This window comes from Medicago sativa, chromosome 7, assembly GCF_051527215.1.
Source record: "Medicago sativa cultivar Bolivia chromosome 7, Bolivia_mono, whole genome shotgun sequence".
NCBI classification, from domain to species: Eukaryota; Viridiplantae; Streptophyta; class Magnoliopsida; order Fabales; family Fabaceae; genus Medicago; species Medicago sativa.
The window spans coordinates 81,984,818-82,009,049 of record NC_140755.1 but is presented as its reverse complement, the minus strand read 5'-3'; the positions used below and the strand labels follow the sequence as shown (position 1 = coordinate 82,009,049).

At 33.2% G+C, this 24,232-nt stretch overlaps 4 protein-coding genes across 5 annotated transcripts; 2 read left to right on the top strand and 2 right to left on the bottom strand.

Annotated features, from left to right (window-relative positions):
- Positions 1 to 3,255: 3,255 nt before the first annotated feature.
- LOC146909220 (uncharacterized) lies at positions 3,256 to 10,679 on the bottom strand. 2 transcript variants are annotated; one of them, XM_085723846.1, is made up of 10 exons: positions 9,592 to 10,679; positions 8,861 to 9,282; positions 8,622 to 8,758; positions 7,695 to 7,808; positions 7,523 to 7,606; positions 6,999 to 7,172; positions 6,193 to 6,349; positions 5,626 to 5,786; positions 5,394 to 5,520; positions 3,256 to 5,220 (listed from the first exon to the last, which is right to left on the bottom strand). In XM_085723846.1, exons 2-10 carry the CDS (start codon positions 9,185 to 9,187, stop codon positions 3,550 to 3,552), a joined length of 2,952 nt encoding a protein of 983 aa, XP_085579972.1. In that variant the 5' UTR covers positions 9,188 to 9,282; positions 9,592 to 10,679; the 3' UTR covers positions 3,256 to 3,549. The 2 variants fall into 2 exon arrangements, with proteins under 2 accessions (XP_085579972.1, XP_085579971.1); XM_085723845.1 differs by having other exon boundaries at positions 10,506 to 10,679.
- A 3,639-nt stretch (positions 10,680 to 14,318) lies between these two features.
- CCB1 (cofactor assembly of complex C) lies at positions 14,319 to 16,151 on the top strand. Its single transcript, XM_085724922.1, has 4 exons — positions 14,319 to 14,658; positions 14,740 to 14,861; positions 15,498 to 15,650; positions 15,757 to 16,151. Exons 1-4 carry the CDS (start codon positions 14,341 to 14,343, stop codon positions 15,941 to 15,943), a joined length of 780 nt encoding a protein of 259 aa, XP_085581048.1. The 5' UTR covers positions 14,319 to 14,340; the 3' UTR covers positions 15,944 to 16,151.
- Positions 16,152 to 16,254: 103 nt separating this feature from the next.
- LOC146909218 (cytochrome b-c1 complex subunit Rieske-4, mitochondrial-like) lies at positions 16,255 to 19,178 on the bottom strand. The gene is made up of 2 exons (XM_085724921.1): positions 18,919 to 19,178; positions 16,255 to 17,184 (listed from the first exon to the last, which is right to left on the bottom strand). Exons 1-2 carry the CDS (start codon positions 19,094 to 19,096, stop codon positions 16,541 to 16,543), a joined length of 822 nt encoding a protein of 273 aa, XP_085581047.1. The 5' UTR covers positions 19,097 to 19,178; the 3' UTR covers positions 16,255 to 16,540.
- A 1,203-nt stretch (positions 19,179 to 20,381) lies between these two features.
- On the top strand, positions 20,382 to 23,823 carry ATMAK3 (Acyl-CoA N-acyltransferases (NAT) superfamily protein). The gene is made up of 4 exons (XM_085726269.1): positions 20,382 to 20,695; positions 20,810 to 20,930; positions 21,352 to 21,407; positions 23,495 to 23,823. Exons 1-4 carry the CDS (start codon positions 20,501 to 20,503, stop codon positions 23,717 to 23,719), a joined length of 597 nt encoding a protein of 198 aa, XP_085582395.1. The 5' UTR covers positions 20,382 to 20,500; the 3' UTR covers positions 23,720 to 23,823.
- The last annotated feature ends 409 nt before the right edge of the window (positions 23,824 to 24,232 follow it).

Here is a 24,232-nt window from a genome sequence, read left to right as displayed (position 1 = left end):
ACAAGCATGTGTTGTACACTTTCCTAAAAGAAACACTTTTTATATGATTTTTTTTTTGACAAAAACACTTATTATATGATTAAAAACCATATATGGTCAATAAAGTATTGTAGATTTTAAGTAAAAAAACATATTTAAATTTCGTGAAAATAGAAACCAAATAAAAAATCGTAATAATACCTTGCATTTTTTTACGAAAGACATCCCTGCCTTAAAATAAGATTATTTTGTCCCCGAGAGCTTAACTCAGTTGGTAAGGACAATGCATAATATATGCAAGGTTAATTATTTTATTTTATTTTCGTCTTCAACTAATTATATATGCATGATGCATCCACTCGCTATAGTCAAATTCAAAATTGAATGTTTAAACAACTCGAGTAAACTATATAAAAAAAAAAAAAAAAAAACTCACCAAAATCAACTATCCATGATAGTATAAAAAAGTTTACACTACTTTCCATGGTATTTTATCAAATACTTGCATAATAAAATGAAATATAAGTAAAATGCATTTTAATTACCAAATTTCGTATATGTAATAGATTTTTTTGAATATATCCGAGATTGTTTGGATAAGAATTCAAGCAGTGCCTTAAGTTAAAGAAACGGCAGTCGATTTTATTCTTCCATCAAAGTACACTTTTTTTTTTGGTTACAAGAGAAAAAGTCAAAGCAAAAACAAAAACAAAAAAATAAAATAAAAGAGACTAATGGCCGCGATGATAAGCAACATCCATACTATCTGCTGTAAGCAATAAACGAAGCTCAGCTGGAGGGTTAAGCACGATCAATAGATCACTCGTAGACCTTGTTTCAAGCTTGGCTAAGAAGTCAGCACACATATTTATTACCCTCTCTGAGAGTGTGATATAGTTGAAAAGTCCAATATTTAGCTATGTACTTTCTAATAATATCTATCTCATTTCACTTCTTTAAAAAATAGGTACAAAAATAGTTAAAGAACTATATATTATTTTGAAAAATCTTACTGCATCAAACTTGTTTTTGAGGGGTACTACATCAAACTTTTAAAATTACGATGTTAAAATTACAATGTTAAACTTGAAAATAAGTTAAACTCGCTAACATTCATTCTTTAAAAGATAAAATTATCATTTTTACTTTGTCAAAACCTTATTTACTCAAATTATTATTGTCGGAACAGAATAGACAAGATCTTTTCCCACTCATTATCCTTTCTTCATTTGATCAAAAAGAATATTAATCATCTTTCATACAATGTGTGGTTGTGAAGAAACCGACGAGACAAATGACCCCAACTCCGATTCTTGAAGGTGGAATCCAATAATTCAAATACCTTCCACAGTAAGTTATTGTAGATTACTCCCTCCGGTTTTAAATGTAAGAAACTTTTCACTTTTGGCTTAATTACACTTTTCGTCCTCGTGTTTTGGCCTACTCACGAAATTGGTCCTGCCCTTTTAAAACAGAACAAAATCGTCGTTCAATTATCATTTTTGTTGCATTTTTCGTCCTACCTCCTATTTTCAAACTCCAGAAACGCAGAGAAATGACAGTTTTAGACCTACCCCTATGCTCAACCATGAAATCAACAAAGAATAAAGCATGTGGGTACAAGGAATCTACTCTATTCAACACACTAACAAAAAAAAAACCCTAATTTGAAACATATCTTAGAAATTAGGTTTTTTTTGGTTAGTGTGTTGAATAAAGTGGATTCTTTGTACCCACATGCTTTATTCCTTGTTTATTTCATGGTTGAGCATAGGGGGTAGGTCTAAAACTGTTATTTCTCTGCGTTTTTGGAGAATAAAATGGGGGGTAGGACGAAAAATGCAACAAAAATGATAATTGAAGGACAATTTTGTTCTGTTTTAAAAGGGCATGATCAATTTCGTGAGTAGGCCAAAACACGAGGACCAAAAGTGTAATTAAGCCTTCACTTTTTAGGTTCATTCAATAATTGATGTATGTAGTCCATATTATAGACCACATACATCAATTATTGAATGAACCTAAAAAGTAAAAAGTTTCTTACATTTGAGACCGAAGGGAGTACGTTACATTACATATGCTTGCATCACTTATGAGCCATTATACCCCATTATTTTTCTTTAAAAAAAAATGAAACTGGCAAGTGTTCGGAAGAGGTTACAAAAATAATTTTATAAGTATGTTGATACAGCCATGATTCCTTTCATGAGTTTCTAACAACCATACCTGAATAAGTATAATCTAATTAATAAACGAAGACCATTTGTTTCTATTCAACAATAGGATAACCAAAATAAGGATGATATAATTAAAAAATAATTTCCTCAAAAAGAAAGTATGATATAATTAATAAGGGTCCGTTTGTTACCGATTAAAATAAAAGTGATTTTGCCCTAAAATAATTTAGAGATTATTTTATAAAGATTTTATGAAAAATCAGAATCTATTTTACGTTTGTTTATCCTAATAAAAATCACTTTTTTTAAAAAAAATATTTTAGTTTGTTTAGATACAGCTATATAAAAACGATTTTTTGTTACAAAATTAGTTAAATATTTTAATCCATATTTTCTCTCTACTCTAAAAAAAATTCTATTTTTTGAGAAGCTGCTCTTAACAGCTTCTCATTTGAAGTTGTTTTTAGATTTTTTTTAGATTATAATTTTTAAAAAAGTTGTAACAAACGGATGCATACAATACTCTAAAAAGTTATTATTTTCTTAAAAAAGCTTACAACAAACGGGCTATGAATAGTAAAGCTTATGAACCAGCGAGTGCTAAAAAAAAAAAAGTTATCAAAATAAAGACAAAATGTCTATTATTGTCACTAACTTAATTTTAGTAACGTTTTTATCATTTATCTTTTTTATGTCATTTTCGTCCTTTTAGTCAATTTGCATATGGATTTTTAAGCTTCAAATCATGATTTTATTTCAATATAAACTTAAGAGTTCAAATTTATGGTCTTTCGCTCATGCATTCTTATGAATTTTATATTTGATGCTTGAAAATTGATATGTAAACCAAAATGACGAAAATGACATGACAAAAAGATAAAGGATGAAATCGTTCCTTAAGGGACGTTAAGAGTGATTTTGCCTAAACATAATTTATAATATGTTCATACACCGCTATTGATTCCTTTCATGAGTTTCTAACAACCATACCGTACATGTTTCGAATCACATTGAGTTTTGTCAAGCCCGAAGTGATTCATAACATGCAGCAAGACCAGTTTGTTTCAACAATATAAACAAATTATGAAAAAACAAAATATAGCTCAAAAAGAGGCACCTGCTTTCAGCATTTGATACCTTTGAAAATTATTAAATAATCTCTCTAGAAACATGAAGAAAAAAAAAAATCAAAATTAATAATGAGATATCTAACTTCCCTATCAACCTGAATTTTCAAGCTTACCCATGCTTTCTCTTTCCAACACATCTAACATCTAGATATGTACATGGTGTTAAGTTGAGCATGGTATAGTTATTTACATAAACCTATCTCATCCCTTTTGTGGATCTTGCTCCAGTCACAAAATTAACTATGTTAATTAGGTAAAACATTTTACCGGTTCCACGACCTCAAGTATGATCCTATTTGATCATTTAAAGTAGGATTTTGAGGAGGCAAGCTCATCCATGTCATATCATCAGGCACCAGAGCACCAGGTGCATCACGTCCACTGAAATGATCTAGTGGATGAGAAGATGGTGGTACAACAGCATTGATCCTATGTGTACCTGCATCTACTACTCCATAGGTTCTGGGCGAAAGGAACTGGTCAGTGTGTCTGATTGACTCATAAGGGTTACCTGAACGTAATTGGTTATATTGAGATAGAACACTAAATAAGTTATGATGGGAGTTTCCTCCCGTGCCAAGGCTCTGACTAAATAGACTGCCATTGCCAGATCCATTCCAGGCACCCTGAATTTGCTGGTCTGAAGAGAACCAAGGCTGACCAATGAAATTATCGGTATTAATGTGAGATTGAGAGGGTGCTACCATGCGAGGGGCACTAACAGCCCAATCAGTAATATTTCTTGCAGCTAGTGGATCTTGCCTGGGGATTAAGTAACTTCCTGTGTCAGAATAAATATTACCTGATACGTTTTCTGGCATGAAAATATTACCAGCTTGCCTCTGACCTTGATCCAATGTTAGAGACGTTTGCAAAGACTCCTTAAAATGACTATAAAATTGGCCATTCCCCATTGGAATATCGTTTGAAGCCTGGAAATTTAACCCAGCTCTTTTTTGTTCATGATGATAGGAGCCAATCCCGTTGTCCTTGATGAGGGACTGAATCAAGCCAATTTGCTCCTGGCTTTGGTAAGAACCGAAGGGACCATCATCTGACTTTCTGTGTAACAACTCCTTACCAATGTTTTCTTGGTGTAAATTAGATTCTGGACCAATCATTCGGGTTTGTCTATCTTGGTTAATTTGTGAATTTACCAGTGATAGCCTGTTGGCAGTGTAGTCATGGGTCATACTTAAATCATAGTAAGGGTGCGACATTTCAACTGCTTGCCATGCATGACCCTCAGATGATCCTTCACCGATGGAATCATCCCGAGAGTTCATAATCCTTGAATGCTCGGTTTTGTTCTGCGAAGCATCATCTCCTTTTGATAAAATATTTTTTTCCAAATCTATATGAAAGGGGTGGAGCTCCTCATCATCGCTGTGATAAGATTTATTAACGGAGGAATTCTCTGGGAATCTATCAACAGTATCATTATACGAGAAAGGGGCCCCCTCACTGATGGGATCATCCTGAGAGTTCATAACCATTGAATGTTCAATTGTGTACTGTGAAGAGTCGCCTCCTTTTGATAAAATATTTTTCTCCAAATCTATATGTAAGTGGTGGAGCTCGTCATCGCCGCTGTGATAAGAATTGTCGAGAGACGGGTTCTGTTGGAATCTAACAAAAGAATCTTCATCGGATGAGAAAGGAGCTCCTTCACCGATGGGATCATCCTGACATTTCATAATCGTTGAATCTCCAGTTTTGTTATGTGAAGCATCATCTCCTTTTGATAAAACATCTTTTACCAAATCTATATCCAAGCGGTGGAGCTTGTCATCGCTGTTGTGATAAGAATTATGGAGGGACGGGTTCTCTGGGACGCTAACAATGGAATCTTCATCTTCCAAGCTAGACTGGTTATTAACACCACCATGCTCCTCCTCCTGGGCCTGGACTCCTGTGCTCAAAACATCATCATCCTGTATGGAAAATTAATGGAAAAGGTTTTAACAAAAACCTTAATGGCCACTATTATGCTACATGAGGCAAGGTAAACCTAAGTATCTTGTCAAATTCAAGAAATAGATATACTGATACATGTATGCAAGCTCACTGCTAGGAAATTTTAATGGATCTTCAGAAAAGGACAAACCTCTACCAGTACATTTGATTTATCTTTCATTTCAAGCAACAAAGAATTTCTCATTGCATGTTTCTGTATCAGTCTCTCTGTCCAGTTTGCATATGATGCAGGGAGATGTTTCTTCACCAATTGTAACCTATAGAAATTAAATATCTTCTAGTAAGCAAAGCAATAATGGTAAACAAAATGTATTGTACCATGCAATAACAATTCGTCAGAAGTAGGCCTCAACATTACTAACCAATGCTCATGCAAGTTCTTCTGTTCTTCTTTGATAAATAATTTGAACGGTTGCACATGAAAGTTATCAAGGTCACCCAAAACACAGTTAAGAGTACTAGCCGGGATGCTTTTAGATGATACCTTCAAACTCTTAACAAGTTCGTGCTGCGTCTTGGTAATCTGAAACATGGGAAATAATCAGCAAATGCCTTAGAGATGCTAATAATTCTGCAGTAAAAAATGCAAATGTTTGCTTTGTTGTCTCATCATAAAAGAAGGAAAACCACAAAATAGTATTTTTTTTTGTAAACTACAATGAACAGAATTAATATAAATCAAATTAGGAGAATTAAGATAAAACAAGAGCATAGCAGTTTTAAAAAAAACTTGTTCATTTTTCAATATGTTAGTTGAAGTTTAAAAACTTAACCGATGTGACAAAAAATGATTGTTTCACATAACATAGAACAAACTTTATTGTCCCTCTAATTACTTAGTAGCACTAATGACATAACTAACTCAAATAAAAAGATGTTTACCCCTACCAATTCAGTATTGTTCAGAGATTCGAGAGGGATTGTCTCACCTTGATATATGACATATATTGGTCACCGTCATTAGCATGAATGTTATCCTTGTGTAGTTTGCCTCCTTTCTTGGGTCTTCCTCCCACATTATTAAGCATAAAAGCTGAAGCCATCATATTTCTTGGTTCACCTTTATTGAAGTCTTCGCCAAGCACCCTGTCAAACATCATTTTGTTATAAACAGATAGTTAAGCATTGAAACAGTTAAAGCTGATATGCATATAAACGAATGAAAAGCCAGACCACAGCTAAGCAAGACATCCATCCAGTAGAAGATATATAGTGCCAGCAAATCAAAATACCAATATAAGAAATAAAAACATTTGAAAATTAAAAAAAACATTCTGCGTCAGAAGTGAGGTAGTTGCCTAGTTTGTTAGGTTAGTTGAGTTAACATAGTCAGAAGAAATAAGGCATGTTGCCTATTAATATGAGAGGATGAGGGAGAGCTATCTAAGTATTTAAGGGGAATTGGGTCTTTGGGAAGGGAGGTGTGCAGACCCCCAAAACTACTGCGTGTATTCTGTTTTAGTACTGGTGAATTTTTCCATACACTTTCTAATAAAATACCAGGTTTCTATCAATTTAGCATCAAATACCTCGGGAATTAATTACTTCCTCCTTGATACAACATATGCCATGTACCTACTTGTTATAGATACTCATTTAGTAATCAAAAAATATTTTTGATAGATAAAAATGGTCAATTTTTTTTTTATCTAAGAGGCGCCATAACATAACAACCAAATATCTGAAGCAACCTTCACTAAAGCCGCCCAGTATCAAGTGCAGCAGCGATAAATACCTTCTTTGAAGCTCATTGCCTTGTCCCATTGAGGAAATTTGGATGTCACCGTATGCTTTCTCCTCTTCATCCCAGGAATATGACCCGGATGTCACTGTAACATTCCCATCATGATCATCATCTCTGAATTCATCCAAGTTTGACCATTTTCTTTTCTTTATATCATTCTTTGACCTGCACAAAGCAAAAAGCTTGTTATTTAAAAAAACAATACAGACACTAAATAGGTAAATGCACACTACACACCCTTTTATCTACCAACGTAGGCATTAGCTAGACAAAAACTAGAGTGGTTGTTTCTATTTCCTCAGATTCATCTCAGATTTGAACAATGCGACACCCCAGATTATTTCTTTCAATCATGGAAAACCATCTATGTAAGTACGTAAGTATTGAAAGCACAGGTAAAGCACACGTCCTTGTCATAAAATTATGGAATAAACCTGTCATTACTCAATACTTCTGTTCGAAAGAGTGTGGTGTGTGCAAATTGCAATATATAGTCAGTTTTCCAAATGTCAAACCTCAGAATATTTGGTAGAATTTCCTTTTCTGGACTTTTGCAGGTCTCCCACCTCTCCTTCAGCTTAATTAGAAATCCAATCATACTGCCAAATGATAAATGACAACATATTAAGTACCATGCCAAAAGAAACAAGATCTGAATCCACGGTAAAATAACTGTGCATGACTTACTCCTTATGATATTTACGTAATTGTGAGAAGTATGCTCTTCTATCAGCTTTTAGATGTTTCTCATGGTAAACAATCATATCTGGATGAAGGTCGCCCGAACAAAGTGAAGCACCCCTGCAAATGCATATTACCATTCATTTGTGGCTCTAAAGTCTAAAAACAAGTGAATATTTTAATGAATGACCTGCAAACTTAAGTTCTTTTTTCATTTTGTATTATTAATTTGCTGAGGTTACAGTTATTTTATACAATTGAAAGATGATATGCCATAACATTAGGAACCCACTGAAGAGAATTGAGAAATTGATAGAAACAGTTGAAGGAAATGAACAATTTTATTGAATATTGAGAATAGGATGGTGACAAAACAAAACCAGACCAAAGTATTGCATTTGGGTAAGTCTAAAAATACAGAACCACTGTCATTTTAGGCATGTCCAAGAAAATAACCATTATGTAGTAAACTCATTCTATGAAAATCAATGTGAGTCTAGCCAAGTTGGATACCAAGAGTTGAGAATATGTATAGTTCAATGAATTAACTCTAGAGCTGGAACCACGTGTAACAGCATTGTTGATGTACAACTCAGAAATGATCATAAAAACATAAAACAAAAAATATAAAGGTTAACTATGTGTTTAGTCCAAAGAAAACGAGATAATTTTGGTTAAGATCCTTGTAAAACATTTCATTTGATTTTCATGCCTCCAAAATCTGAAATCAGTAAATTACTGTTTTCGGTTCTTGTAAAATAGGCAAAATTTGGTTTTAGTCTTGGTTAATTTTTCCCATAGTTTTCATCCTTCTAAAATCTGAAATATTGTTTTACACTACCTAACATTCATTTTAGAGCTCATGGAAAATATTTAGTGGAGTCACATGCTAACAAGGCCTATGCAAAGAAAATATAAAGAAAGACATCTTACCATTTTAAGAAAGGGTTTCCAAAGTGAAATTCATCTCCAGAAAGTAATTCCTGGACAACTTGATTTGGCTCTAAGTCACCAGGAAGAAACTGCTTAAGAAAATTTCTCTCATAGTCTGAAAGCTGTGTATTCCAAACCTGCCAAAGGTTTCACAAAAGACAATTTAGAAATACTCTTGGACAAAAACTGTTTATATTTTTGGCTGCAAATAGTTGAAAATAACACAACATGATTGTTACCTCATAGGAAAGCACTTCACTTGAACTATCCAGGCCAAAAATTTCTTCAGGCATGGCAAGCACATCTGCCAAGACTTCATGTCCATCGTGATCAAATCTGGCAAATGGTTTCGTTTGTCTCCAACTGATGCCAATCTGTTCCCGCTTGGCAACAACCCTTTGGTGATTAGCATCCCATTCAACAGAAATGTGAGATTTCATGTTTAGATCACTTTGCACTGGTGGTCCAAAATTCTTTCGTTTAGTCCTATATTGCTCTGGAGAACCATAACTAACCAGGCTTGCACCATTTAATTGCTTTCTTCTTTGATCAACAGCCATTAGCATATAAGGTGAGATATTATTGAGCAGAACACTACACAAGTATGAAGAAAAACACCAGGCTGTTCACTATTAATGAACGGCTTTCATCGGTAAGCAACCTAACAAGCACCAAAAGCAAAGAGATTCAATTACAAGATGATTTTCAAGTCCATGCCTCAATATGTCAAAACAAGATCTCTAAAAAAATATGCAATTTCATTTAGTAAGTTACTTCCTATGAAAGGATTCAACTAAGCCAATTCTATGTTTCAACAAAACCAATTCACCATAGAAGCCAAGGTTAAGGAATAACAATATAGACCATGTTTGGTGCAAAGTTTTTATTCCATTCTTACCTCTACAGAATAAGAACTGCTTAATGGAAAATTGTGGCCATAATGATTAAAGTTTGCAATACTATGTTATACCTTATTTATCTTCACTAGTTATATTTATGATGACATATTTGGTTTCCATACTTATTCTGCAAATCAAACATAAAATGTGATTCCATTCCAGAGCAAACTGCACCGAACTTGGAACTCAGCATTCACAAAATTTAAACAGTGAGCTGATTAAAAAGTTCAAAATACACACCAAAGGAAAAAAGTTACTGTAAAAAGTTGGTATGAGAAACATATCAAGTGATTCAACTATAGTCGCCTATTAGGTCACCTACATTATCATATTTCAAAAAATATTCCGTTCTACAGAAAATTGGACTTGGCTATTATTGTCTTACTAACATTTTGTTCTTACAAAGAAACTTTGCAAGTTCCTGCAATACCCACATGTCATATTGAAATAACAAACATGAGCAGAAGTATGCAGAGAAAGTTAACCAAAAAAAAATCAACATCCCTAATGGATAAATTTAACCATAATAAAACTGCAATGCAACTCATAATCACTAAAAAACACAGAATGCTGGAGCATAAATTCAACAATGGCTGAGAGTGAAGTGTGAAAATCCAATTTAAAGCATGAAGCTATCCCCTATAGAAAACCCTTTTCATTGGGAGTTTGTTCTTCCTCTCAACTTCACCATGCAGTCCAAATATTCAAATTATAATTTTTAAACCGCCATACGACCCACACTATTTCATCTCTTCCAAATAAAAAAACAATATTAAAACACATGAGTTGTCAATGACGTGACAATGTATGTGTAAAATAATTGTACACCGACAACGCATACTAATTTAACTCTAAGCAAGAAATAATCCCACTCCCAATACGAAGAAAAACATTGGAAACGTAACAAAACTCACCGCATTGACAGGAATAATGAAACCCTAAAGATAAAATATTAAAAAATCAAAATAGAGAAATAAATAATTACCGGTGAAATTGTAGGCGGTGGTGAGGGGAAAGTGGAAAACGAAGTAAGGAATGAGATTGAGCGAGGAAGATGATAACCTAAGAGCGAGTGTGAAGGGCAATTTGGGGATTATAATGGAAGAAACACACCACACAACACTTGAATTTGAGAGAGAGAGAGTGAGTATGTGGCTTTGCTCTCTCAACCGTTATTTTCGGAACTAGATTATTCCTTCGCGCCAACTTGCTCTCGGCTCAGCTCCACACTTTCCTAGGGCTAGCTGTCCACAAGTGTACTTTCATAATTGTCTCTCCGTTTTTTATTGGATGTATGTTTATTTTATTGTATTTAATTAATTTTTGAAGAATATATCATCATATCATAATTAAATAAATATTTGGCTTATATTGTTTTTGTTGAAAGAAATTATATTGTTTTAATTTTGGTGGAAATTATTGTGATTTAACTATTTTTGTTAGTTGAAGATTTCAATAAATATTATACAAAATATAACATTATAACTAAATGAATGATATGATATAAAGATAAAATCTCTTCCAAATAAAAACGGACGATTAACAGGCACTTTAAGATCATGTATCATCTTTATGTCTAGTTTAGATATGTACTTTCATATAAGATATTTATGATATTGTTATGGATCGGTTTTAAAGCAAAAATTCGATATATCACATGTGCTTTCTTTTAGCTCGATTGGATTTAATTAATTGTGATTTAGATTGACTTGATTTTTGGTTCATCTAATTTATATTTGTATAAAAAAAATATTACAAATATAATGTATAAAATACAAAGTATTGTTGAATATAAATAATCACTGTGAAATGAGGTGTTCAAATACCTACTTTCTACGAAAACTTGAAAACCCACAATGGAAATGGTTAAAGCCACCGCTAAACCAAACGTATGCTAAGTTGTCACATAAGCGTCTCATTTGTCATATACTGAAATTAAATTGTCACATAGATGAAGAAAACATCAAACATTTTGAAAAGAGAATTGATATTTGTACAACCATTTGCGATAATTTTGGTGGCAGCTTTCTTTTTCTCTATTTTTATTTCTCAAAAACACTAGAAAGAGAAAAATGGAAGAGATAGAATAGAGGAATGCTATTTGAACAACCATTTTTTGTGACAACTTGTGGAACAACAAAAATATACAAAGAAATATAGTATTTTTTTTTTAGGAGTATAAAGAAATATAGATATTAACACAAAAATCAAAACAATAGAAAGAGTAAGCAAAAACACAATGTTAGCATGATAAAGAAATTTGTCATAAAAGTTATCACAAAATTGTTGTTCAAATATTATTTCTCGATAGAATAAGAACATAATATGGTATGAAATAAAGTTAAAAAATTGTCATATAATAGTTATACAAATATCATTTCTCTTTTTAAAATTACGAGACTAGAACAGTGGATTATATTTTTTTGATGAAATGCATCTCTAAGCTTTGGTGCCTTTGGCCTGGCTGCAACGCAAAAGGTGTTATAGCCTCTACCTTGATCCTTATTCACCTCTTGCAACTCGTGCAAAAACGAAGCATGATGACAGATTGACAGTGTTGGTGTACTTTTGTATCCTGAAGTAAAGGTTTGATGCTTCCTTAGTTACTTCAAAATCTGAAGTCTCCTTTCCCTCCACACCTTAATGGCTTAATATCTATGGCCATTATCTCTCTACGTTTGCTATAGTTCCACCATGTATACATCTCGTTTACAAAAAGTGGCAACTACATCACCACGTCTAATGTGTGGTACGTACCCATATACAACCAGGGCCGGCCCATAGCCCGTCGAGGCTGGGCTACGGCACCGGGCCTCCAATTTTTTGGGGCCTAAAATATTACTCCCTCCGTTTCAAAATGAGTGTCGCTTTAGCAAAAAAAAAATTGTTTCAAAATGAGTGTCGCTTTAAGTTTCCAATGCAATAATAACTTTTTCTTTTCAATTGTACCCTCCAATTAATACTCTGCACACTACTTCCAAAGTATTACTTTTAAAACTAACCAATAGCTAATAAGGATAATTTGGTAAAATAACCATTCTCTTTCTCTTAATCATTGCATTTATTAATATGTGTGTAAACATCTAAAACGACACTCATTTTGAAATGGAAGGAGTATTTTTTTTATATGTAAGACGCATTAATAATGAATATATATTTATTAAAAGCAAATTATTTCAATTTGTACAGCTTGCTTCACTGGCAAGTCCACTTTTTGTTGAGTGTGAGGTCATGTGTTCGTTCAAGACCCCACCAAAGTGTGATTTGTGTTCGTTCAAGACCCCACCAAAGTGTGATTTTTAATATTTTTTTTAAAATGACTTATTTATTTTTTCTGGGGCCCAGATTTTTTTTTTCTTTCCATCCCTTATAAAATTAAAACTGGGCCCATGAATTTTTAAGACGGCCCTGTATACAACACCCAAGGATTGGCTGTGATATTAGGTTTGTAGTAAAAATTAGTGAGTAAAGGTTGGTGAGTGAAATATACACTATATATGTGGACTGAAAAAATTAATACTAATTTTTTTGAAGGAAAAAAAATTTAAAAAAATTAATACTAATAAAATTAATAGTTTTATCACAAATTTTCCAATTAATAGTTTTAAATAATTGGTCGTTTAAGTCAAAAAAAATACATACATCGTTATCCTATTTTTATCAAGCTGAGTTAAAAAGTATTTATGTGGATGTTTAATGTTAAGTTGATATGTTTGAATTCATCGCTTTTAAAATTATAGTTGTATTATTGAGTCTTGATTTGAAACAAAATTGATTGATTACTTTATTGATAATATTGTTGATAAAATACTTATTTGTCAAATTAGACTCTTTTTTTAGGCGTTGTAAAATTAGACTTAAATTCAAAAACAAGAAAAAGAAAAAGTGTTCTTCAAAAAAAAAAAAGTGTGTAAATAATCATGTTTGATGTTATAAACATTTTTAGACATACCACTTCAATATTAAATGATTCATAAACTCTTTGTAGCAAAATTGAATGAAAAATAAATAACGGTGTAAATATTTTAGGGACGACCAATTTGTAAAAAAAAAAAAACGTAAAGGACCAATTTATAAAAAAATCAAAAAACTAGTAATTGGTTATAAACATCTCCTTAGAAACCATGGAATGCATTTGATGTGAATAATACTACCCCTCAAACTAAAGTTTGTTATAAGAGCTCAAACCAAACCAACATTAATTTTGATGAGCAAAATATAGTAAACCATCACATTGGTCCTTGTTTTTTAAGTCATTCTCAAATTAGTCTCTGACTTTATTAATATTTTATTTTAAACTACTCTATGTTTTTATCAAAAGTTTATCAATTAGGTCTCGGTCTTTATGTTTCTGTCACATGATGAATGACGTAATTGAGAAACTTTTGACAAAGACATATACTAATGTAAATATTAATAGAGTCGGAACCTTAAGAGTGACTTACAAAGATATGACCAATTTGATAGTTTAGTATGCAAAATATGACCAACACACATGTAATAAAAGGTGCCATTTAGTTTACACCACCAAATAGAATGCCCCAACTTACACCACTAAAATAACACCTTGAAACAGTTTTATCTTCATCAGATCCGGACCGTTAGAATAAATTTATAATATATCAATGACTTATATTGAGGTGGTGTAAGTTGGAGCAATGTATTTGGTGGTGCAAACTATACTTTGCAGTAATAAAAAGCATAGGAACATAGACTCATTCCATCTAAACCTTTAAAGCAGTGTAAATGTAATAAATCTAGACCGTTAAATCCAACTGGTAAACCCATCATCTTCTCCATATCCATTCTCTGCAAAACCAATGGCTGCCAAGATGATGCTGTTGTCCCCACATCCACACCATCTCCCTCTCCGTTCTCTTCCACTTCACTCCAACAAACTACACTCATGGCAGCACCACCACCTTCAAAATCCAAAACCAAAGAAACTTCGTTTATCCCTTCACGAGAGTGCTGAATTCATCACACAAAACCAACAACAACTATTAAATCCCAATTCTCTCTTGTTACTTACAGAGACTACTGGTTACTCTTTGGCTAGTTATTATACTTCTCTTGGTCTTTTTGTTATCTCTGTTCCTGGTCTTTGGTCTCTCATCAAACGTTCTGTCAAATCCAAGGTAATTCATTCATTCATTCATTCATTTCATTTCCACTTTGTTTTTTTTTGTTGACAATTTCGTGCTTTTATGGAAAAATAGATTGTGAAGAAGACTTTTATAGATGAAGGTGGAAATAAGGCACCAAGTCAAGTTGCCGGGGAGGTACTATCATTCTTTACTCGTAATAACTTTGCAGTGGTTGATAGAGGAGAAACCATCACGTAAGTAACCATTACATTCTCTCTTTAATTGCATTCTCCTTGCTTTTGCAATGATCAATAGAAGATGTTTGGAATCCACAAATTAAATGCAACGAGTAAGCAGATAGTTTTGCTTATAATGAAGTCTAGAGGGAGTACCATTTTAAGCATTGGTGAAATCAATCAAGTTAAATGTTCTAACCATGGTTTTAAACTGTGATCACATTCGTGTTGCAATTGTTGATACCGTGGACATAAGCATTTGTGGCGAAGCAATTTCAATAGTGACGATCACCGAATTCAAAAAACCCTCATTCTAGTAACTTAATGACATTTTGAAAATAACTAATCGAATTTTTACGTTCTTTGGTGAAAGATTTTACTAACCAAATCTTTGCATAGGAGCTCCAGTTTGCTATGACCAATTAAGCCAATCTTTAATGTTGTAAAAGAACCATTTATCAAAAGTCTCTATGTCTACCCATTATTTGGTGTTAACATATCGAGTTAGGAATCTCTCCATTTAGTTATTAATGTCATTAAGTTACTGATATATTGTACTTCAACCTTATCCCTCTCCTATTTTTGCCTCTTAATTAATCATTACGTCATATGAAGATAAACATCTAAACAAGTTTTTCTGTTTCTTCTATGAAGGTTTGAAGGAGTGATGGTTCCCAGCAGGGGGCAAGCAGCACTGTTAACTTTCTGCACTTGCATCAGCCTGGCAAGTGTTTCCCTTGTGCTCACCATAACCGTGCCGGATGTTGGCAATAATTGGTTTTGGTTAACCATCTTAAGTCCATTGGCGTAAGTGAAGGCATTCACAAGTTACATATACATATTATTGCATAGAATGAAATGATTTAGTTCAGAGTACTAGTATCAGATGATGATGCCATGAATATTTATGCAGAGGAGCTTATTACTGGACTCGAGCATCCAGAAAGGAGCAAGTTAAAGTGAAAATGATAGTTAAAGAAGATGGAACCTTGTCAGAAATCGTTGTTCAAGGTGACGACCAACAAGTCGAGCAAATGAGAAAGGAACTCAAGTTTAGTGAAAAGGGCATGGTTTATGTTAAAGGCCTTTTCGAAACATAGCTTATTTTACCAGAACAGGATGTACTACAAGAATGAATGGAGGACATACACAAAAAGCAGCCACGGCTAAACACGGGCATATGTTTGTAAACATTTATGTTCAAAGCAGCCTGCTGAAAGTTTTGATATTCGCCTCAGGCACCTAGTTCACTTTAGAACATTATGATTCTTACTTTTGAGGATGTAATCATATGCTATGTAATCATATACAACATGTTCAATGGCTACTTGGTTAATTCATTTGATATACAACTACAACGCAACAAAATATTGTACGAAAAAACCAATAGCACGCCTATTTGCTAAGCAGATTTCCAAATGTAATTTATGATATGATAATTTAAAGTACAATGCAATGTGCCTGAAGTCATCATCAGCTTTTAAACAATTCATTTGTAAATTGTAAACAAAAAAGTCAGGCAATTATTGATACAAGTCTCGCCAAACATACTTGAAATTCGGAGATACATAAACACTTGCTAAAACATAACAAATAATAAAGATTCTCAGGCCAAGTATGTCCATGGCGCATTTCGACATTATCCAAATAATCAAAAATATTTTGGACTCATTCCACTAGTGAGCAGCCCAAGGTCTTTAACCGATCAACAACTTGTTTTCCTCCAAGAATGAATAAGTTGGTACCTCCAAATTGTATGGTGCAGGTCCCTTCCTAATTCTGCCAGAAATATCATAATGAGATCCATGACATGGGCAAAACCATCCGCCAAAGTCTCCAGCATTTGGCAAGGGAATGCAACCCAGATGTGTGCAAACACCGATCACAACGAGCCATTCTGGGTTCTTGACTCTCTCAGAATCTTGCTGAGGGTCACGAAGAGATCCAACATCAACACTGTTTGCCAATTTCACATCGTCATCTGTTCTGCGCCTGATGAATACTGGCTTTCCACGCCACTTAACAGTGACAGTAGTGCCTGGCTCAATGCTGGACAGATCAACTTCAAGTGAAGCCATAGCAAGAACATCCTTACTTGCGGACATGCTGAGCACAAACTTGAGGACAAGTAAACGGATCAAAGAGGCATAAACAAACCTTCCACCTGTTAGGACAAAGTATGCGAATGCCCTCTTGCTTGGATCACCAGGAGGAAACCGTTCATGGTTGTGTTCATCATATACAATCTTTGAAGATGGATTTTTAACAGCAGAAACAGTTGCAGGAATTTCAGGAATAATGCTGTTTTCTTTTGTGTGGATCAGTGACTCAGTAGCAAAACCTGGATGCAATCAAATTAAATCAATTAATGGAGTTATACCTAGTTAGATAAAAATATAAATTGAGTGAAGAAAACACAAGCCTCATACTAACACACAACCCAACGAATAGCATACGCACAATTAGAAACTACAAAATCAATCCCCCAAAGTAAGATAATATGCAACTGCAATTTGCAAATCAATTATATATGATCTATTAAGTTTGAATAGAGGTCCCAAAAGAATAGATCAGCCTTACCTACACATAGAATAATTATTGCATAAACAAATTGTTTTGAAGTCTAGATCAAATGATACAGACCAGAGGTAAACCATAAAATGGAACAGATAGATAACTTACAACATATACACACAACTAAACAAGTATACATACAACATATCATCCACCCTAAAAAAGTATTTTGGGTCAATCCAACTAAACAATTCAATAACCAACTAAACATGCAGTTTTTTAATTTCAAAATTTCAGTTAGAATTCAAAGCGCAAAACATTCTAATTTGCAACTTCATCAAATAAAATTTTGAAGATAGCAATTTAGTATTATGGAAAATATGATTCAAATAGATCAGCAGTAACTTATTAGACATGTTAGTTCATATTTTTTATTCCTAAATGAATAGCAAAACTATTTTTTTACTACAATGCAAGAGTTGTACTCCCTCCATTCCTATATTCATGTCTTTTAAGGTTGTTTTGCACAAAGCAATAGATTACTTCAATTAATAAGTAAATTTCAAAATACTCTCTCACCTTTCATTGGTACATAAGTGTAAAGTAACTGATAAGGGTATAACTGACAAAAAAGTAATTAACGTAAGCTTGAAAATCGAAAACAACAGATAATTAGAAACAATTTTCCCTGGAAAAAAATAATTTATGTAAGCTTGAAATTAGAAAACAACAGTTAATAAGGAACATTTTCCCATAAAAAAGTAACAACTAAAATGAACAGAGTAAGTATAAATCTGTCAACTATCAAGATGACCCTTCCAGTTTTGATATAGTCATGGAACAACAATCAACAACTAAATATTCATTACAGAAACTCCGAATTATACCTCGTTCATAATGGTTTAAAATTTCATCCACAAAAAACATTTTATCATTAAACCAGAGTTTCAAAAAGGTGAGGGAGCATGATTTGGGTTGCAATAAAAAAGTTTCTTGTATCTGCACGGTCGTGATTCTCTACAATAAAAGGATCATGATAACCACGAATGAAAACCATCTATAAAATATTTAACAAAATAGGTGGCTTCAATCTGTTCAAACTTGCAGTTCCAAACCCACAACGGAAAAAGACATATATCTCAATCAAATTTCAACAAAAAATATTTTTTTTAGGAGTAACAAAAAAATAATCACCAAATAGCGCAAAAAATTAACATGCTTCGGTGCTTGAAAGTAGATGATTCTCATTTCTCATACCATCCTCGATTCTACTTCAAACACACAGCTTAAGAAAATTCAAACTAACATATGAACATCCCAGAAGATTGGAATCAAATCCGAAAACCTAAACACATAAATTATCACCAAATAATGAAAATCATAAAAATTCTACCTTCATACACAACAATAAACACAAAAAACAATCAAATCAAAAAATGAATCAATCAACAACCCTAACATAAAACGAATCAAATCAAACAGACAAGACAAAATAAAAATGAATCATTTCTCGAATAATTCCACTGCCATAGTAAAATAACAGGCAAGGGAAAACACTTACCTCTGAAGGGGAGAAAGAATTCAGGGTGGATGGAAAAGGGGTCAGATCTGCGTTGATCGGAGGTGGAAGAAGGCGGTGGGATGGGGTTCTTAGAGAGGAAAGAGGAGGCGGCGTGGTAAGACCTCCATGAGGGAGATGCAGAGAGAGAAGAAAGCTTCTTAGATGCAACCCTCAACATCTTCTTCTTCGTCTTCTTGGTTCTCTTTCTTCGCTGTGAGCTGGTTCGTTCGTTCGTTCGTTCGTTCTACACAATACGAAACGATTTTTAGAATCGAAAAAAGGGGAAAAAATGTCTCTGACTACCCTCCATGCTTGACTGCTGCGTCATTTTTCTGATTTTTTGGGCTTCCTATAACATTTCTCTAAGGCCCAAGCCCAAAGTTTTTTCTTTTGTTTTTTGTTTTTAAAAAATGATTGTTTTTTTGAACAACTACTTTTTTTCTTTTAATAAAGGCAGCAAAATGTCCACGTGAGCTTAGCTCAGCTGGTTGGAACAATGCATAAAAATATGCAAGGTCTGAGGTTCAAACCCCGACCACTACAAAAAAAAGGGCAGCAAAATAAAGAGACTAGAAACCTCTAAAAAAATGTATAAATAATATAAACCAACATAATATTAGAAATAAAAGAAGAGTCAAATTCAAATATGTTGAGACTAGAGTTGTATGTTGAGACTAGAGTTGTTGAGACTAGAGTTCAAAATCAAACTATGTTTTGATAAAACGTCGGCAACTTGATTAGTTCATCTCTTTATATATGAGTTCAATATGGATTTTATTTGGTACTAATAAGACAAGAAGTGTACTTGTTTTTAAATATGCACATCCTTGTGATTTGGGGTGAGAAAAGTTATCCCTCTTATTTTTTATAGTTTATCCCTGGTCATCGTTCAAAAATTCTCAAATACTTGATTTGTTTAGATTACACAATCCAAACGTATAAAGAACACTCCCTTTTTACATGTTCAGATAATGTGATTAAGACAATTTAAGTGCATTGAAAAAAGTTGGGGTGAGGAGAAATGTAATATCTCAGCTTTCTCCCTTAAGTTTACTGAAAGTGTACTACCATATAGAGGAACGAATTAAGAAATCATCTTTAGTTTTTGTAAATGAGCTCTTTTTTCAACACTCACACCAACACTCGTTCAATTATTGAGACCCGCATAAATTAACTCGTTTAGTTTTTGTAAATGAGCTCTTTAGTTTTTAATGATGTATGTGGTCTATAATAAAGACCATGTGCATCATTAAATGAATGAATCTAAAATGTAGATTTTTGCTTATAATAGTGACCGGAGGTTGTATGTTATTCGTGGGAATAATGTGTGTTTCCCCAAAACAAACGCCCCCTTAAGCAGTACTTAAATGTCGTTGCCCTCATCAACAGTAGTTAAATGTCGTTTCTTTTTACATTGGTTCAATTATTTTTTAAATCAGTTCAACCAATTTAACATCTAATTATTGTTGAGTGTATTTTGGTCTTTTTGTGGTAGTTGGGAGAAAAAAATGGAAGCCTAAAAGCAATTCGCCATTGTTTTACAAAAAAACCGAAGAACATAAACGCGGAACAAGAAGAAGACATGGAAACTCCCAACAAAGACGAAACAGAAATCTCGAAAGTAGAATTCAATGATTCCGAGATTGAATACATCAGCTACGGCGGCGAACATCACCTACCTCTCATCATGAACCTTGTCGACGAAGAACTCAGCGAACCTTACTCCATCTTCACCTATCGCTACTTCGTCTATCTATGGCCTCATCTTTCTTTTCTGGTACCAAATCTTTCATCTTTTCACCTTTTTATTATCTGGGTCATTTTTCAATTCACCGTTAATCACTTTGATTTATTAACATTTGTGTTTTCTTCTTTCTTTGTTTTGTTTTAGGCTTTTCATAAGGGTAAATGTGTGGGCACGGTGGTTTGTAAAATGGGGGAACATCGTAGCACTTTTAGAGGATACATTGCTATGCTTGTTGTTATCAAACCCTACAGAGGAAGAGGCATTGGTAATTTTAATTCACTTTGTTGTATTTTCTTTTTAAATTTAACTTTTTTATTTTCATTTGGTATAATGGGTATATTTGGATTGTATTATTGGAGCTTATACTTGTGAGACTGTCTATTAAAGCTTATGGAAGGAGCTCATTACATGTCCATAAGCTGTTTTCAACTTATTTTCATAAGCTCTTTTGTATAGCAAATGAAAACAGTTTATAGCTTGCAATAGAGTTTGACTTTATTTTATCTCTTGTTATAAAAAGAACTTATACTTACATAGGCTTTAATTTGATAAGTGCTTATGCTATAAGCACTTAATTAAGTTGTTTATACAAACAAGGCCTATACGTGATTATAAAGAGTTATTGAAAAATGTATGTTTTATGCTGCTGATTGTGACCTTTAGCTTTTGCTTGTTTTTTTATGCAGCCACAGAACTTGTTACTAGGTCTATCAAAGTGATGATGGAATCTGGTTGTGACGAGGTATGTATAATCGTGTGTAACTGTGAGATATAAAATTGAAATCATAAGCGCTTATTTATAGGGAAATAAAATTGAAACAATTTTATCTTCTAAATATTTTTTCGCTTCTTGTATCTTTGAACTTTAAAGATATTTTTGTTTGTCAGAAATCAATTACTTATCAATCAAAAAGTTTGTACTAGTCAGAAGTTGAGCTAAACCATGTCTATGTCTAGTTGTATCCCAATGTCATGTGGTCTAGGTATGTAGAGAAAGCTTTTAGTTTTGGTGTTGGTTGGCAGCCGTTTACCTTATTTAAGTGCTAGCTTCCATAGTTCCATGTCAGTTTGTACGAATAAAAACAATAGTGAGAGTATTTTTCCACCAGGTGGGGTTAGTTATGAGATCAAACAACACTATAATATTTGGATATTAGATAAAAAATTCAATGTTTTTTGCATGAAATTTGATGTTTTTCTTAGATTATTTCTTAACATAATAAAAACTATCATCATCAACAAATTATTTTCACATTTAGGAATTCAATTTTTTTATTTTTTTTTATACTTATTAGCTGGGGCTTAAATTGTATGTTTCCCCTAGGCAAACCAAAATCTCAGAAACGGGCCTGCTTCAATGTCAGTTTGTACGAATAAAAACAACATTGAGAGTATTTTTCCACCAGGTGGGGTTAGTTATGAGATCAAACAACAGTATAATAACTGTGTACGTCCCATCTTGAACCGCGTCTAATAATAGACTATTTAACATCAAATCCTTTTCAAACATGCAGTGTTCCTTGACCTCTCTCTACCTCTAACTATTTGATTATCCTTATTCCTTCGTCTTATCTATCTTTGTTGTTGGTGTTTCTGTGGGTATTCTTTGCATATACTCTGATCGCCAAATGTGAGACTATAATATTTCTCCCATTAGTATCTCGTTGACTCTCTGTGTGATGTTTCCGTCCTTGATCCTATCTTGTCTTGTGTGACCACTTATCTTAATAACATTTTCATCTAGTCTATTACAAGTTGACTTTCCGGTCAGGCTTTTTCTGCCCTGTATACAATCTATACAACATTGCATATAACCTTGAGTGGTCCTTTTCAATGAAAAATTACACTTAAAGCATTGTTCCGGTTTATCACCTGCATGAATCCTAGGGTTTGCATCACTCTTTATTCCCCTGTTATTTTGTTTGATAGGCGCAAGGCAAACAAACTGTATGATTTAAAATACATTGTGTTCTCAAATTTCATCTCTAAGCTAGAATTTACTACATCTCTTAGTAAACTGGCTTTTCATATAGTACTGGTTTACTTCTATTTAAGTGAAAATCATGTGCTTCCAAAGTTTGTCTCTGTAGGTCTAACTTCCCATTTTGCAAAAAAAATCATTGCGGAACCAATTGGATCTGCTCAATAATCACTTCCAAAAGAGTTTCACTTTGGTTTCTTTTAAACAATTAAAGTTCAAATGTTTGGTTTATTTTAAACAATTAAAGTTCAAATGTTTGGGAATGATTATAAAACAGTTTTTATAATATAGTCCCTATGTTTTCATACGATGACTGTGTTTAACACACTTACAAAAATGCTTGTGTAAACTCGGGTAGAGTCACACAGAAAATTTTTGCAATGAACTCAACAGGTCAATGAGGTCACTCAGCCCAACTCTGATAAGTTGATGCATAAATCCACAAAGCTTAATCTAGCTTCAACGAGGGGAACCCAATCCCACTACCCTTCAATCTGTAGTAGTTTTGAATCTTGTGATTTGTCAAATTATCCGTTGATTTTAAACTTGTTATGCTCTTTTTGTGTGCTTATTTTGTGAACCGATCATGTGATTTGTGAATTTGACCGTCAATTGAGTTGTGATGGTATGTTTGGGTACTAGTTTGGTTTAGTCTGGAAAAATGAATTCATCATTGTTCAACTTATTGGTGCTTGCGAAATACTTCAATTATGTTGGTGGTTTGCTTTATTCCTATTTTATAATGTTGAATATTTACTAGACATATGGTAAATTGTGTTTAGATTTTTTGGTAGATGTTCAAAGTTAAACACTTATAGGTTACATTCTTCTTGTTTATACATTAACAGGTTACATTGGAAGCAGAAGTCACAAATAAAGGAGCACTTGCTCTGTATGGCCGCCTTGGCTTTATTAGGGCTAAGCGGCTTTTTCACTACTATTTGAATGGAGTCGATGCTTTCCGTCTTAAACTTTTATTTCCTCGTCCAGACTTGCACGCACCTCTAGACTCACCGGATAAATACGGGAGCCACATGCATAGTGATTGTGGCGATTCACTTATTGAGCAATGATTGATTCCATTCATGATTATGTACTTTAAACAAAACACAAATTTTTGAGCACATTGCTTTATAAACTGATGCTATGTTATGGCATGCATCACTGTTTTTGTCTAGTATGGTAGGTTATGTACATTTTTGTTATTTGCATTTCGCTTCTCGTTAACGTTAGAGGTTGAAAAAAAAATCAGAAATGGTAAGACAGTCCTCTTTTTTTTTTTTTTTTTTTTTTTGACAACAAGACAGTCCTCTCACAAGAGTTGTGAACCCTGGTCATGATCAATTTTTTGCACATATTTAATATGTTAAAACTTTAAAAATATCAGATGTCATGTCTATTTGTATTGAATAGATTTGACTTCTGCATAAAATTTATGATTTGCTAGCTTGTCCGAAATCGCATAGTATTTAGCAAAATAAACTTCACAAAATAGTGGCACGAATTAAACATAGCAAACACACCCTAGCGAAATTATAAGATTTTGGAATTTCTACTTTTTATGCAACAATACATTCGAAATAATC

Excerpts from the sequence above, each read along its gene's own strand:
- CCB1 (XM_085724922.1), top strand. The coding sequence starts at position 14,341 with ATGGCTGCCAAGATGATGCTGTTGTCCCCACATCCACACCATCTCCCT. Across the intron at positions 14,862-15,497 it reads GATAGAGGAGAAACCATCAC|GTTTGAAGGAGTGATGGTTC; the intron begins GTAAGTAACCAT and ends TCTTCTATGAAG. Across the intron at positions 15,651-15,756 it reads ACCATCTTAAGTCCATTGGC|AGGAGCTTATTACTGGACTC; the intron begins GTAAGTGAAGGC and ends ATATTTATGCAG.
- LOC146909218 (XM_085724921.1), bottom strand. The coding sequence starts at position 19,096 with ATGTTGAGGGTTGCATCTAAGAAGCTTTCTTCTCTCTCTGCATCTCCC. Across the intron at positions 17,185-18,918 it reads ATTCTTTCTCCCCTTCAGAG|GTTTTGCTACTGAGTCACTG; the intron begins GTAAGTGTTTTC and ends GATTGCATCCAG.
- ATMAK3 (XM_085726269.1), top strand. The coding sequence starts at position 20,501 with ATGGAAACTCCCAACAAAGACGAAACAGAAATCTCGAAAGTAGAATTC. Across the intron at positions 20,696-20,809 it reads GGCCTCATCTTTCTTTTCTG|GCTTTTCATAAGGGTAAATG; the intron begins GTACCAAATCTT and ends GTTTTGTTTTAG. Across the intron at positions 21,408-23,494 it reads TGGAATCTGGTTGTGACGAG|GTTACATTGGAAGCAGAAGT; the intron begins GTATGTATAATC and ends ATACATTAACAG.
- LOC146909220 (XM_085723846.1), bottom strand. The coding sequence starts at position 9,187 with ATGCTAATGGCTGTTGATCAAAGAAGAAAGCAATTAAATGGTGCAAGC. Across the intron at positions 6,350-6,998 it reads GGCAATGAGCTTCAAAGAAG|GGTGCTTGGCGAAGACTTCA; the intron begins GTATTTATCGCT and ends GATGTTTGACAG. Across the intron at positions 5,521-5,625 it reads AAGAACTTGCATGAGCATTG|GTTACAATTGGTGAAGAAAC; the intron begins GTTAGTAATGTT and ends TAATTTCTATAG.